We start from the raw sequence: 13,910 nt of genomic DNA on the forward strand, positions 1-13,910 counted from the left end.
GAAGTTGAGGTCAAATTGAAACCAAAACGAAAATCTTCAATTAAAAAGGAAACTAAAGAAAAATCACCCGAGGAAGCTTCTTTTATTCTTAAGCGTCCAAAAGAAAAATTAGAAAATATAACAGATCTAGATCAGCCTGAAGAAGTTTATACAGTTATGAAAACTCACAAGAGTCCTTTAATGTCGAATAATGAGTTTTCTGAAACTGTAGAGTTTAAAGTGAAACCTAAACGAAGTTCGTCGACCTATAATGTTGATGAAGGAACTGAAGAATCGTTTAAAATAGATTTAAATCCCAATAAAGAGTTTCAGGATATACCTATTTATGAAGAAGAGTCGTTAGATTTTAAAGTTAAACGAAAACCATCAATAAAATCTTTCAGCCAAGGTATGTAGGTTAAAGTATTTATAAACTAACTTTATTTCTAAATTTCTCCTTACTATATTTTGATCATAAACTAAAAGTAGATTTTATTTTATCCAGATGGAGCTGAGTTGAAAATAGTTCAAGAAAAAGACATTTTTTTGAAGGGTACGAGATGATCTCTGCTCAGTGTTTATAGCTTATGCTATTGTTTGTAGATGTCTTTTGCTTTATATGCTATACATTTTTTATTTAACTATTATTTTTATTTAATTTTAAACATATAAATGGAAATGTTTCAGATAATTCTATTTTACAAGAAGATAATCATGATGGTGAAATAATGTTTGCAATCCGCACATACATTGCTGAAAATGAAGATGCTTTAGATTTAGTCGAAGGAGAAAAAGTTTATGTTATAGGTAAGTTATTTTTAGACACATATTTACCAAATATAAATATTTTAATTTTAATTTTAGAAAGCAATAATCAAGAATGGTGGTTTGTTAAAAAACATTTAACGGAAGAAAAAGGTTGGGTTCCTTCTATTTTCCTAAGAGATGAAACCAGTTACATGCGTTACGTGCAAAAGAAATTACATGAAAAGATTGATAGACTGCCAATTTTCCAGAGTATGCAATAAAATATAATAAAATATATTATTGATTTTTAGAACTTTTGTTGAATACTGAGATATTTATATTTATTGTTTCCATTTTTAATTATACACTGCATAGGTTTAAATTAAATCGAAGCATTAGAAGCACATACAAATTTAAAAAATATCAAAATACATGATAAATTTTCTTACCCTTAAGATTATTAATACATTTAAAAAATAAAAAATAAAGTATTAATATTAAAATCATTAATTTAATATACTTTATGATAAAGAATCACGGATTTACAAAATATATTAAAATTATGTGTTCACTTACAGTTTTTAAACTTCAAATACAATTCTTATGTTATATTAATGATTAATAAAACATTTTAAGGACATGCTTCAAATGAAAAACCTTCAGCTCCTCGTTTTGTTGAAAAACTTCAACCCAAGCATGTGCCAGATGGTGGTACAGTTCAGTTTGAATGTCACGTAGAAGGAAATCCTAGACCACAAATTACATGGTTCAGACAAACGGCAATAATTAAACCTTCTCAAGATTTCCAAGTTAGTAAAAATTTAAGTTTTAATACAAGTTAATTTTAAAATCAATATTCAATTTTACGTTTTATTCAATTTATTTAATTTTAGATATTCTATGATGAAGATAATGTTGCAACGTTAATAATTAGAGAAGTTTTTCCTGAAGATGCGGGTACATTTACTTGTGTTGCTAAAAACGTAGCTGGATTTGCATCTAGTACTACAGAATTAACCGTCGAAGCCCCATTATCAGACCATGGCTCTGATGTAACAGGTCTTTCCAGAAAGAGCATGTCTAGGTATAATTATTAAGAAATAAAACCTACAACCCAGCCCGTTACTATTAAAATGTTAGCGATTAAAATATGGTGTCCAAAAATAAAATGTAATCATTTAATATTGTTTAATAAACCATGGTATATAATCGTAATATCTTATTATAATATATAATATAAATTTTTATTAATGAGTGTATTTGTGATTTTTAGAGAATCATCATTAGCTGATATACTAGAAGGTATACCCCCGACATTTTCACGTAAACCAAAAGCCACGTGTACATCAGAGCATTCGGATGTTACAATTGAATGTCGTCTAGTAGCTGTGCCAGAACCAGACATATTCTGGCATTATAATGGCAAAGAAATTTCAATCACCGATTCCATAAAAGTGAATACATACTCAGATATGCACTTCTACGTGAGCAACATTAAAATTAATGACGTCCAAAAAACTCAAGAAGGTATATACACTGTAATAGCGAGAAATAGAGAGGGTGAGGCTAAAATGGATTTAGTGCTCAAAGTTAAAACTGGATTACCAGAGAAACCACAAATACTTGAACCACTTTATGACATAACTATAAATGAGGGAGAAACTGCAGTGTTAAGTACTCAAATTAGTGGAGAGCCACAACCTATGGTAGAATGGCTAAAAAATAGTAAAAAAATAACAGATATAAAAACTGTTGTGACTAAAGATGGCGTCCATTCATTAACCATCGATAACCCAACTCCTCGTGATTCCGCAAAATACACTGTAATCGCTTCGAACAAACTTGGTAATGCACAAACTACGTGTTTCCTAGCAGTTGAAGGTACGTTATATATATATATGTGTTCGTATCATTTAAATAACATTCTCAAACTTAATCAATTGAAAACATTTTTAATTTGAATTTAAAAATTATTTAGTTTGTATAATAATTATTATTTTTACGTTAAATAACATTATCAAATTAATAAACACGTTAAATATTAAACACGTCTTACACATCATACATACCTGGAATAAAATAATATTTAAGTAAATAACAATTTAAAATAAATTCACAGAACTTCCTGGTCCACAAGCGCCGTTGTTTATTGAACGCTTCCAAGAACAGACCGTCAAAGAAAAGGGAACTATTACATTGATTGCTAAAGTAACCGGGAATCCAGTTCCAATAGTTTCTTGGTTCAGAAACAATAAACCATTACTTGCTTCATCCAAGAAAAAAGAAGTATTTGATGGCGAAAATATAGTTTTAGAAATTGTAAATGCTGATAGTGAAGAAGACGCCGGTGATTATAAATGTGTTGCATCAAACACATTTGGTACCGCCACCCATGGTGCTAGGGTGTCGGTTGATGTACCGCAAGTGTAAGTATAAAGAAAAAAAACAAATACTCTTTGATAATTTACTTTTAAAATTATATAATATTATAAATTAATTATTAATAACATTTGTAGGAAATTCACGCGACCATTAATAGACATAGAAGTTGATGAAAAACAATCGATTTATTTGGAATGTGAAACATCCCATACAGTTTCCACAAAATGGCAATTGAATGGCAAAGACCTTACCGGTATGGACCACCGAGAATTGCACCAAGAAGGACGATTCCATCGGTTAATTATCAAAAAATCAAGCATTCTCGATTCCGGAAAATACACTTGTTTGGTTAAAGACCAGATTACTTCCTGCAAAGTAGTGGTTCACGACGTGAAAGCAGAATTCATTAAGAAACTTGAAGATGTTGAAGTAAAAGAGAACGATTGTGCAATATTGGAGGTAGAAGTTTCTTCAGAAACTGTGAATGTTACTTGGCACAAGGTATGTATATAACTATATATTGTTTTAAATAAAATAATTTTTAAGTATTATTCATTTCTATATTTTTAACATTATCAGAATGGTGAAATGCTTACGGACGGTATGAAAAATAAAATATTCTTTGAAAAAGAAGGTCAAACACGTAAGCTAATTATTCGAAGTATATCTGTTCACGATGACGGCGAATATACATGTTCGTTGGGTGAACAAGAATGTACAGCAGAAATAAATGTTATAGGTATTTATTCTATAATTAAATTTGTATTTAATTATACTATTAAATATAATTTTATTCTAGTAAGTTAAACACAAATATATACATAAGTCTGAAAAAGTTCAGACCCTTCGTTAATCACGCTATATTTTGTGTCATTAATTGGCACGGGATGCAATTATATCCTAATTATATCTATTTTATAGATGATTCAAATTATTTTTAATTTGATTTTTTTTTCATGATTTTTTATGTACCTATATTTAGAAATCGTTTAATAAATTTACATGACATTTACGATTAATTTTTTATTTATCATTCATATATTATCTTAACATTGAAATAGATTATTAAATTCGCATTAAAAATTATACGATTAGTTGTATGAAGTACATTTTATAACTTGACCTAAAGTTAAATTATATAATGTAGAATATATTTGTCTACTAGATGATATATAAATGTGTAATACTATTGGTGAATATTTATATTATGGACCCTAGAATACATATATTTCCATTTTTTTTATACAATAGTTACCAATATTTACTTGAATCTCTCTAATTTTATTTTCAATTATGTATTTAATATATTTCCAAGTCTTAACACTTATTATAAATTTTAATTAATAATATATTTGTGAATTTTATATCTATTAATAAACTATAACTGACTATACTAAGTGCATTACTGCATTTTAAAATTTTTTAAAAGAATTGTGCTTATATATTATGATTTATAGTTTTAAGTAAATATTAAAATTTAAATAAAAATCTTTCTTATTAATTAAAAATATTTATAAGATATTCAGTATCTATTCAATAAATTTATATTCATCAACATTTTAATAATAATAATAACATTTAAAATAACGGTAACCATTAAAAAAAAAATTACTCTAATCAATTAATATTTTATTAAAAAAATAGGTTTTTAAAAATTTAGTATTATAAATTCTTTCAGGTATATGAAAATATTTTCTCAAAATAAGCAATAACAAAAACTACCAAATTAAAATGAGAGTATCTACTTAAATAAAATAAACATTTAACTTATAGTCAATAACTTTGTCAAAAATATGAATGTAACATACCTAGTGTTCATATAGTATTGACAATCGACATTACTTAATAATTAATATTAATGCTATAACATATTATTTATACTTCTATGTTAGTTTTATACTACATATTGTATATACTTAATTTAAATTATAATCGCTATTTTTTAGAACTTGCACCACAAATAATAAAAAAACTAAAAGATCAAATAGTGGCTACTGGTGAACAAGTGTTATTTGAAATAGAATTAACTAAAGGTGATGCTTTAGTTAAATGGACAAAAGATGGCAAAGAATTACACTTTAATAACAATATAAGATTAACTATTGATGGCAAACGACAAAAATTAGAAATAGTCAAAGCTACAATAGCTGATACTGGAGTTTATGGATGTCAAGTTCATGAACAAACTTGTACAGCAAAATTGACTGTCGAAGGTACTAGTATACAATAATACTATATTTTCATAGCTTAAACAAACATTTTAAACAACGAAACAAACATTAACACCTAAGAATTAACTAAAACGTAAAAAAAAACTGTTCGATGCATGAATGTGATTTATTGTCATTAAACTCACAAATTTAGTATTTACATATTACTTTTATGAACACAAAGTTGCACACGAAATCTCTGTATTCAATTTCTCGGTGTAAGATTTTACTTTTTTCACTTTTTAGTTAGTATAGCATAGATCATAAAATAATATTATGTATTATATAATGCAGATAACTTGAAAACAAAACTAATAATTTCTGTTTTCTAGAACCAAGAGCCAGTTTTGTGAAAAAATTACCTGATATCACCCTCGCCGTTCAGGGTAGTGATATTAAACTAACAGTCGAGCTTTCTAAACCGGATATACCAATAAAATGGCTAAGGTACTTATTTTGAACGTCAACATTTTAACTAATTCATATTTTATACTAATATTGTAAAACCTTTCGATTTAGATCAGGTAAAGTGATCAAAGAATCTGAAAAATATGAAATAATTTCTGAAGGAGCCGTCCACACTCTAGTTATTAAAAAACCTACTACTGATGACGAAGCAGAATATATTTGTACAGCTGTTAACATAAAAACATCAACGAAATTAAAAGTTGAAGGTACACTACGAAGTTCTTGATTTTTATTTTTATATTAATTTCATAAATTTCAATATGACAAATAATTTTCAGTTAAAGAAGAACCTCCCAAAATAAATAACCTACCAAAAGAATATCGTTTGAAAAATGGGGAAGATCTAAACGTAAATGTAACATTTAAGTCAACAACGTTACCGACAGTAGAATGGTTTATCAACGGAAACGTCCTAATAAAATCAAATAAAGTATGAACATTTTTTATTCAATTAAATCAAAAGTCATTAATTAAATTTTCAATTTAGGTATCCTATTCTATTAATGAATCATCAGCGAGTTTAACGATAACGAAGATCGAAGAGGTAGACACGGGTATTTTAACATTAAAATTAAAAAATATTTTCGGTGAAACCACAGCAGATATGGACATTATTGTTATAAGTTAGTGTCCTTTTTTTTATTTTTTACAAACCTGATCAATAATGAATTATTATACATATTATAGAAGTACCTGGCGAACCGGGAGTTCCGGATGTTATAGAAGTTACAGATAATTCTGTCACACTTCATTGGAAACCTCCACAATTTGATGGAAATTCACCAATTGAAGGTTACGTTGTTGAATATCATGACAAAGATGAATTTATGGTGTAAGTAAACAAAATTGTAATATTTTTTAATGTCTTTAGTTGTACATCTATTTTTTTATTATAATTTATCAGGTGGCATAAAATACACGTAACAGATACTACGCACGAAATTATAAATTTAGTAACTGGACATGAAGTTATGTTTAAAGTAGCAGCGATAAATTGCGCTGGAATAGGACCTGCATCACACAACACAAAATATGTTAAGATAGCAAGTCCAGGGTCATTTACTCCACCTGTCATTCAGGAACCCCTATCTGACTTATCAATTGGAATGGGTAAATCGGTAGTTCTTCAGTGTGTCATTACTGGGAAACCAACGCCGGATATTAAATGGTATATACTATTTTGCGTTATTGATTAAAAAAAATTGTTGTTCAATTTATTTGTAAAATGCATAATTTAATTAACATAATATTAGTTGTCAATTGGTTTCAATCCAATGAAAATATTTATATTTAAAGGTTTAAGAACAAAACCATATACAAAACAAAGACAACGTCCTTTGAAAACCACGTAGCTAAGTTGACAATCACCGAGTGCAACGAATCTACAACCGGCACTTACACGTGCCAAGCGACCAACGGAGCAGGTACTGCCCAAACATCGTGCAAACTCAGCGTACAAGACGTACCCAAAATTGAAGTCCATGAATCGGAAACTTCACAAATGATTAGGGTACGAAATCAATGGAAAGTTAAGGCTACATACAAGGGTTATCCGAAGCCGACAATTTCGTGGCAAAAGAACAGTCTACCATTACCAGTTGCTGATAAGCACATAAGCGTGTACGACGACGACGACGAATGGTCAACAACAATAGCTATTTACTCGGTGGAAAGACCCGACACTGGTGTGTATACGATAACCGCATCAAACGCTGCCGGCACGGCTACGTGCAATCTGAACCTCAAAGTTATTGGTAAGTAAGCCACTTTTCTTAACGACTATCGATAAAATTTAATATTAACATGAAATATTGTGTTTAGAGCCGGCTAAAGACGGTAAGGGATAGACAAAATTCAGTCTGGTCGGTAATGTTTTGTTCGCTCCCCTTGTGCTCAATCCCGTTATTTTGTTGTTATTTTCTTTCCCTTACTCGCAGGGAATGGGTCTGTGAAAAATCCAATTACATGTGTCTTAACATTCTCACCCGATTAAAATAACGAAAATTGAACCTCCATTTATCTAACGGTTGTTCTAAAATACTGTTTTATTTTCATGTACAGATAAACCAAGCGCGCCACAAGGCCCGATGCGCATCAAAGAAATCAACTCGGACTCTGTGACAATCGAATGGAACAAACCATCCGATGACGGTGGGTTGGACATATCATCATACCAGATTGAAAGGTGCAACGTGGGCAAAATGATTTGGTCTAAAGTAGCCGACGTAGACCAAGATGTATCAGCATACAGCGTTCAAAAATTACACGAAGACGCCGAGTACATGTTTAGAGTTTGTGCTCAAAACGCTGTTGGCGCATCAGACTTTTTGGACAGCGAACCTGTTACTGTTAAGTGTCGATATCGTAAGTACATTGAACGTCAGACATCTTAATGAATAAACGTTTAGTAATTTCGTTTATAACTCACAAATAACATTACTGTGATGCGGTTCATATTAATGTTTTAAATTAACCCGAAAACATAAAATTATAATTATAGATAATAGTATGATCAAAAAACATATTTATATATTTTTTTATAAAAAAATACAATAACAATAAGATATTTATACGTAAATTTATAAACAGTTGTGCTTAAAACTCGTTTCATATAATATAACTAATATTACTATATTGACGAAATCATATTAATATTTTTATTTAAATGACACAGATAAACCGTCAGCACCACAGGGTCCATTGCAGATCACGGGTGTGACAGATACATCTTTGACAATCGCTTGGTTACCACCTTTCGATAATGGTGGAATAGCAATCGAAGACTATTGTGTGGAAATCAAGGAGGTAGACAAAAAAGCTTGGAGAAAGGTATGTAAAATAAATTATAAATAAATCCGTAACACAAATATGTGATCGCGGTTTTTCTGATATTCAGATTAGTTCCACGAAAGACTTACACTTAAAGGTGTCGGACTTGAAGAAGGGATCGTCCTACCACGTCAGGATTACCGCTAGAAATCACGTGGGTTATGGGAAACCATATCAACCAGACGATCCGATTGTAGCCGGCAAGCGCATAAGTGAGAAAAAATTAATTTCATAAAATACGTGCTGACTGTAGACCGTTTTACAGCGTGAAGACACGCTAATGCTTTTTTGCTTTTATTAATCTGCTTATATAGGCTTTAGAAATGGAATATCCGATGAAACACTATACGTACTTATGGGAATATTCCCAACGAAATCAAAAGCTTCCGGTGAGTAGTTTTTTTTCCGCTTTGGCCGCTATTTTTAAGTCTTGTCAACCAAAGTTATATCATTTTGTTGTTTGTGTCCATGATAAAGACAGATTTCACTTTTTACTTTAACGCATTACTATTGTAAAGAGTATTTACGTTCTATACGATTACATTATGAATACAACATTATTTTAATAATTAAATATAATTAATTACATTTAAATTCCCGAATCTAAAATAAAATGTTAATAATTATTTTCAAGTTTATTTTTTTTCACATAAAAATAAACGTTAATTTTTTAATATATATATATATTGTTTTTTTTTTTCGTGTAGATCGTTTTAACTAATTTAAATCATTATAATAAAAGTCATTATTTTTTTTATTTTTTTTTTGATTTATTTTTACTTAATACAAAGTTAAGATATAGGATATATAAGTTATAACTGTAACCTTCATATATATAATTTCTTACTAAAATGCATAAATTATAATAATTATATTCTATAATCATATTACTGTCTAAAAACAAACAATTATTTTAATCGTTTAAATTTACAATATAGTTCATTTAATTTTTATAACAGTGAAAACAAATCGTATGAATGTAAATAATAAAAATGTTTAACAATTATCCTATAAGTTATAACACATTCGTTAATTTTATTTTATAAAGTAGACATAAACTGCTCATAACATTCACAATAATTTTTAATCTTTACAATAAATTGCTTAAATGTATATTTATAGTAATCGGTATCAACGATTTTATTAGACTGTAATGAAAGTACTAAACTGCTAAATTTCAGTTGGTTAATTATTTGTTTTTGATTTTTTTTTCCAACTGATAGTGAACACCATATTACTAAACCGATATGAACCCATATAAATTATATTTTATTTAAATTAATATATGTTTATTGAAATTGTGAGGTTTATTAACAACACTGGTTATGGAAACCTCTCAATATTCCATTATACAGAATGTCTATAAAGTTCACATATGCTTTAAAAATTCAATAAAATAAATATTAAGTTTCAAAACTCGTTTTAGACACTCTGTATAATGTATCTGTAATGTACACATAACATGCCTAACATTATATAGGTATAAATGAGTTAGTATAATATGTACGTTGTACCATAAGTAATTACATACGATTAATTTTATAAACATTATATTGTGCACATAAATTCAAAACATATTAACATCACTATCTTAAAATCAATAAAAGAAAATTAATTTTGAATATATGATGATTTTTAGCTTCGCCGTCCCCGCCCACGGAATTCACTGTGAGTGACATTACCAGCAAAACCGTTACGTTGCATTGGGGACTACCAGAAAGTAATGGTGGATCTGAGATCACAGGTACGAATTACGAAAAGTTCCAAGAAGATAAAATTTAAATTAACACAATACATACCTTAATATCTTTGGTATACTGTGCAGGGTTTAATAAAACACCTAATGCAATTACATTGTTGTTAACCAGTTGACCACTTTTTATAAGTTACGATATCATAAACGTGACGATGTATACTCTTACTGAAATATTGTTCATAATTATTTGTTCATTATTTTTTTTCTTTACCGTTTACTCTTTATTGTTTTTATCCTTTTTGCAATAATTTTAAAGTATTTCTCGAAAACTATAATGAAATAATAAATATATCTTCTGCAGGTTATGTGATTGAAAAACAACTGAACACAACGAATAAATGGTTCAAAGTAGCTACACTAGAACCGACTGTAATGAAATATTGCGTAGAAAACTTGAAAGAAAAATCGGAATACTACTTTAAGATTTATGCGGAAAATTGCATCGGCCTTAGTCAATCGGTCGAAACGAAATTAGTCAGTCTGTTAACTCATGCCAGTAAGTTGATCTATGGTGGTGGTTTATGTTTTTTGAGCAGAAAAATATCATAACATTCATAACATAATAGAATCCTAATATTATCCGTTAAAACGCAACGACACCAATAATTATATTAATAAGAAGCCATATGATGGTTATTGAGACCACTAATATAGTATTATTAATCATCGTCGTCTTTATCACCCTTTTCTCGATTTCTAGCTGTACCCTCACCTCCAACCGCTCCGCTTGAAGTTCGAAACCTAAGTACCAACGCAGTGGTCGTAGAATGGGGTGTACCGGAAACGGACGGTGGTGCGCCACTGCTAGGTTACAACATAGCAATTCGGGACGAGAAGAAAACTATGTGGATGGAAGTTGGCCGGGTGGACATGGACGTACAAAAATTCAATATCAAAGATTTACAGGTATATTAATTTTCTCGGAAAACTGGCCATTATCAAGTTATAAACTATAAAAATATATGTAATTGAGATTTTGCTTATTATGAAATAGATACCTAATTAACACAAAACATTTATTGTTACATACTTTTGCGTGTGTATATGTGTGTATTTATAAACAAAATGATCAATATAAGTGTTTACTCTTATAAAAAACACCCATCATCTTGTAAGACAAACTTTTTTGAAAATATTTTTATTTTTTTCATAACTTTTTGACATTTCAAAACATTTTGAAAAAATAATATTTTAAAACAATGAGTAATAGACATTGAAATACATTATCTTATATGTATTATATTATTTATCATTTTAATAACTAATTTTACTGATTAAACTTGAGTCATTAATTAATTATTGCGCTCTTTTATTTTTATACGGAAACGGTCATTTAAAACCCTTACTTTAAAACTGTGGTTATACCGATTTAATTGTGCGCTTTGACTTATAAATTATAGTCTGCATTGGTGGTTATAATAACCATGTACATCGTGTTTTTTTGAATTGCAGGAAAACCATAGGTATCACATTAGGATATTAGCCAAGAACGAAGTAGGCGTCAGCGAGCCATTAGAAACTGAAGAACCGTACACCGTACAAAAACCAACAGGTAAAAATAAAATTAATTTATTAATCTTGTTCGTATTATGGATTATGTACATGCTGATATTCAATGGTGTTTATTGATAAACTAATTGATTATACTTATAAATATGTACGTTTCAAAAATACTAAATTATTATTTATTTTCAATATTTTCTTCTCGTTCTCACATTATATATTATAAGATATGAATTACGAACTATCGAATTTCTATCTACTAAACTAAATACTTACCTATGGAAAAAAAGTTTTTCTTCGTTGACACTTAAGTTAAATCAACAAAATTTTAAAATTATGATGAATGTTTGTGATGAAATTTCTAAATAACCATAAAATACCTATTCATTTTGATACGGATATCTTAAATACGTTAAACATTAAAAACAGGAATTTGCGAGATTAATATTAATTATAGACAAGATAAGGCAAGGTATTTCATTCCACGGAATAATAATATTTAATATGTTATTTGCTCAGATTATTACGAGTCGGACGTTGAAGAATCGGTCATGGAGTCAAAACCGTCTCTAACGCAAACGTCAGAAACCACTACGTCATGGCTCAGAGAAAACAACATGGACGCTGACATATCGTCTTACTCTAACGCTGCATTATTGAAGAGGAGTGAATACTTTTTCCGCATTTGGTATTATGCGAGAACATTATTCAAATAATAAATACACATCATCATCATTATTATTATTATTATTATTATTATTATTATTTATATTATTACCTATTTTTATTATTACCTATTACCCTTTATTATTACCTATTTTTATTGTCAAACTAATGTTAACATATGAATGAGATGAAAAATTTTCGTATCGACGTTCCCTGAGTCGAGATGAAAAGTGTTCACCAATTTCTATGTTATTGTTTTGTTTTATTTTTTTTTTTAAACGATTGTGATAAAAAAAAATAATATATATATATATATCTTTTTAATTTTAGTATAATAATTCCCTATCCTTTCCAAATCCCTGTTATTAATTGTCTAATATGTTTAATTTATAAATAAAAAATGGTGGTAACTTAAATTACGTTTTATTTATAAATTAATTATTTTTTTGGTAATCTTTAAATTGTTATTATAATATAAACTATAATTATGATTTATATCTGTAATAACTGTACCTATATTAACTATTATTGTACTCCCTATTATTTTAGTGTTAAGGAATATATGTATATCTAAATAAATATATATTTTTTTAATTACCTATTATTCATATCATTTTTCAGTATAAATAAATCAAAATGAACATAATATAATTTTAATAATTAATAATACAAGCGGTTTTAGTACAGCTATAAGCTACAGAGTTATAAACACCAATTTCAGAAATCAAGAAACTCGCCTTAAGCTACTCGCACTGTTACACAATAGGTTTCGTGTGTACTTCGTTATTGAGAATGTAGGTTCACTACTAGATCTGATATATTTGAATTGAATTTAATGGGTAAATCATTTAAAATGACTGAAATTTGATAATATGTATTGTTGACTGTTGTGACAAATGAACACGACAACATTTCTAAATAACGAGTACCTATGCTAGTATATCTACCCATACAATATTTATTTTAATACCAATGGACTACAAATCAGAAATAAAACTCACCTAATTTATATGATCATTGTCCCTAATCTAACCTAACCTCACTCCGTTTAGAATCTAAAATATTGACATATTTTAGACAATTTTCACGTTCATCAATACGCATAAAATATAATTATATTTCGACGGTCATATTTGAGCAACCAGAGAGATATTTTATTGTAATTTCCTCAGTTTCTTACTGTCCAATACTATATAATCCTCAATAATAGTACGTGAATACTATAGATGCTCGCAAATATGAATAACGAAAAAGCGATGCGATCGATAATTGAACACTAGAGTCGACTTGCGATTAAGACGGATGGACATTTTATAAAACTGACCGGAAAAAAAAATATAAATTCCAGCTCACCACAGACACGATAACTA

General features: G+C 28.6%; 1 protein-coding gene across 1 annotated transcript; it reads left to right on the plus strand.

Annotated features, from left to right (window-relative positions):
• The first annotated feature begins 6 nt into the window (after nt 1-6).
• Nucleotides 7-12,955, plus strand: LOC112598403 (titin-like). The gene is made up of 28 exons (XM_025344840.1): nt 7-388; nt 485-532; nt 667-786; nt 844-996; nt 1,363-1,535; nt 1,620-1,810; nt 2,000-2,607; nt 2,846-3,152; nt 3,243-3,609; nt 3,688-3,847; nt 5,055-5,321; nt 5,651-5,765; nt 5,838-5,992; nt 6,065-6,216; nt 6,274-6,409; nt 6,474-6,618; nt 6,691-6,954; nt 7,083-7,540; nt 7,608-7,622; nt 7,848-8,150; nt 8,461-8,615; nt 8,683-8,827; nt 8,930-9,004; nt 10,255-10,359; nt 10,673-10,867; nt 11,072-11,277; nt 11,824-11,923; nt 12,394-12,955. The coding sequence occupies exons 1-28, from the start codon at nt 157-159 to the stop codon at nt 12,588-12,590; spliced, it is 5,547 nt and encodes a 1,848-aa protein (XP_025200625.1). The 5' UTR covers nt 7-156; the 3' UTR covers nt 12,591-12,955.
• Nucleotides 12,956-13,910: the final 955 nt, after the last annotated feature.

This window comes from Melanaphis sacchari, unplaced genomic scaffold, assembly GCF_002803265.2.
Source record: "Melanaphis sacchari strain LSU unplaced genomic scaffold, SCAv2.0 Contig48_pilon_pilon, whole genome shotgun sequence".
Lineage (NCBI taxonomy): Eukaryota > Metazoa > Arthropoda > Insecta > Hemiptera > Aphididae > Melanaphis > Melanaphis sacchari.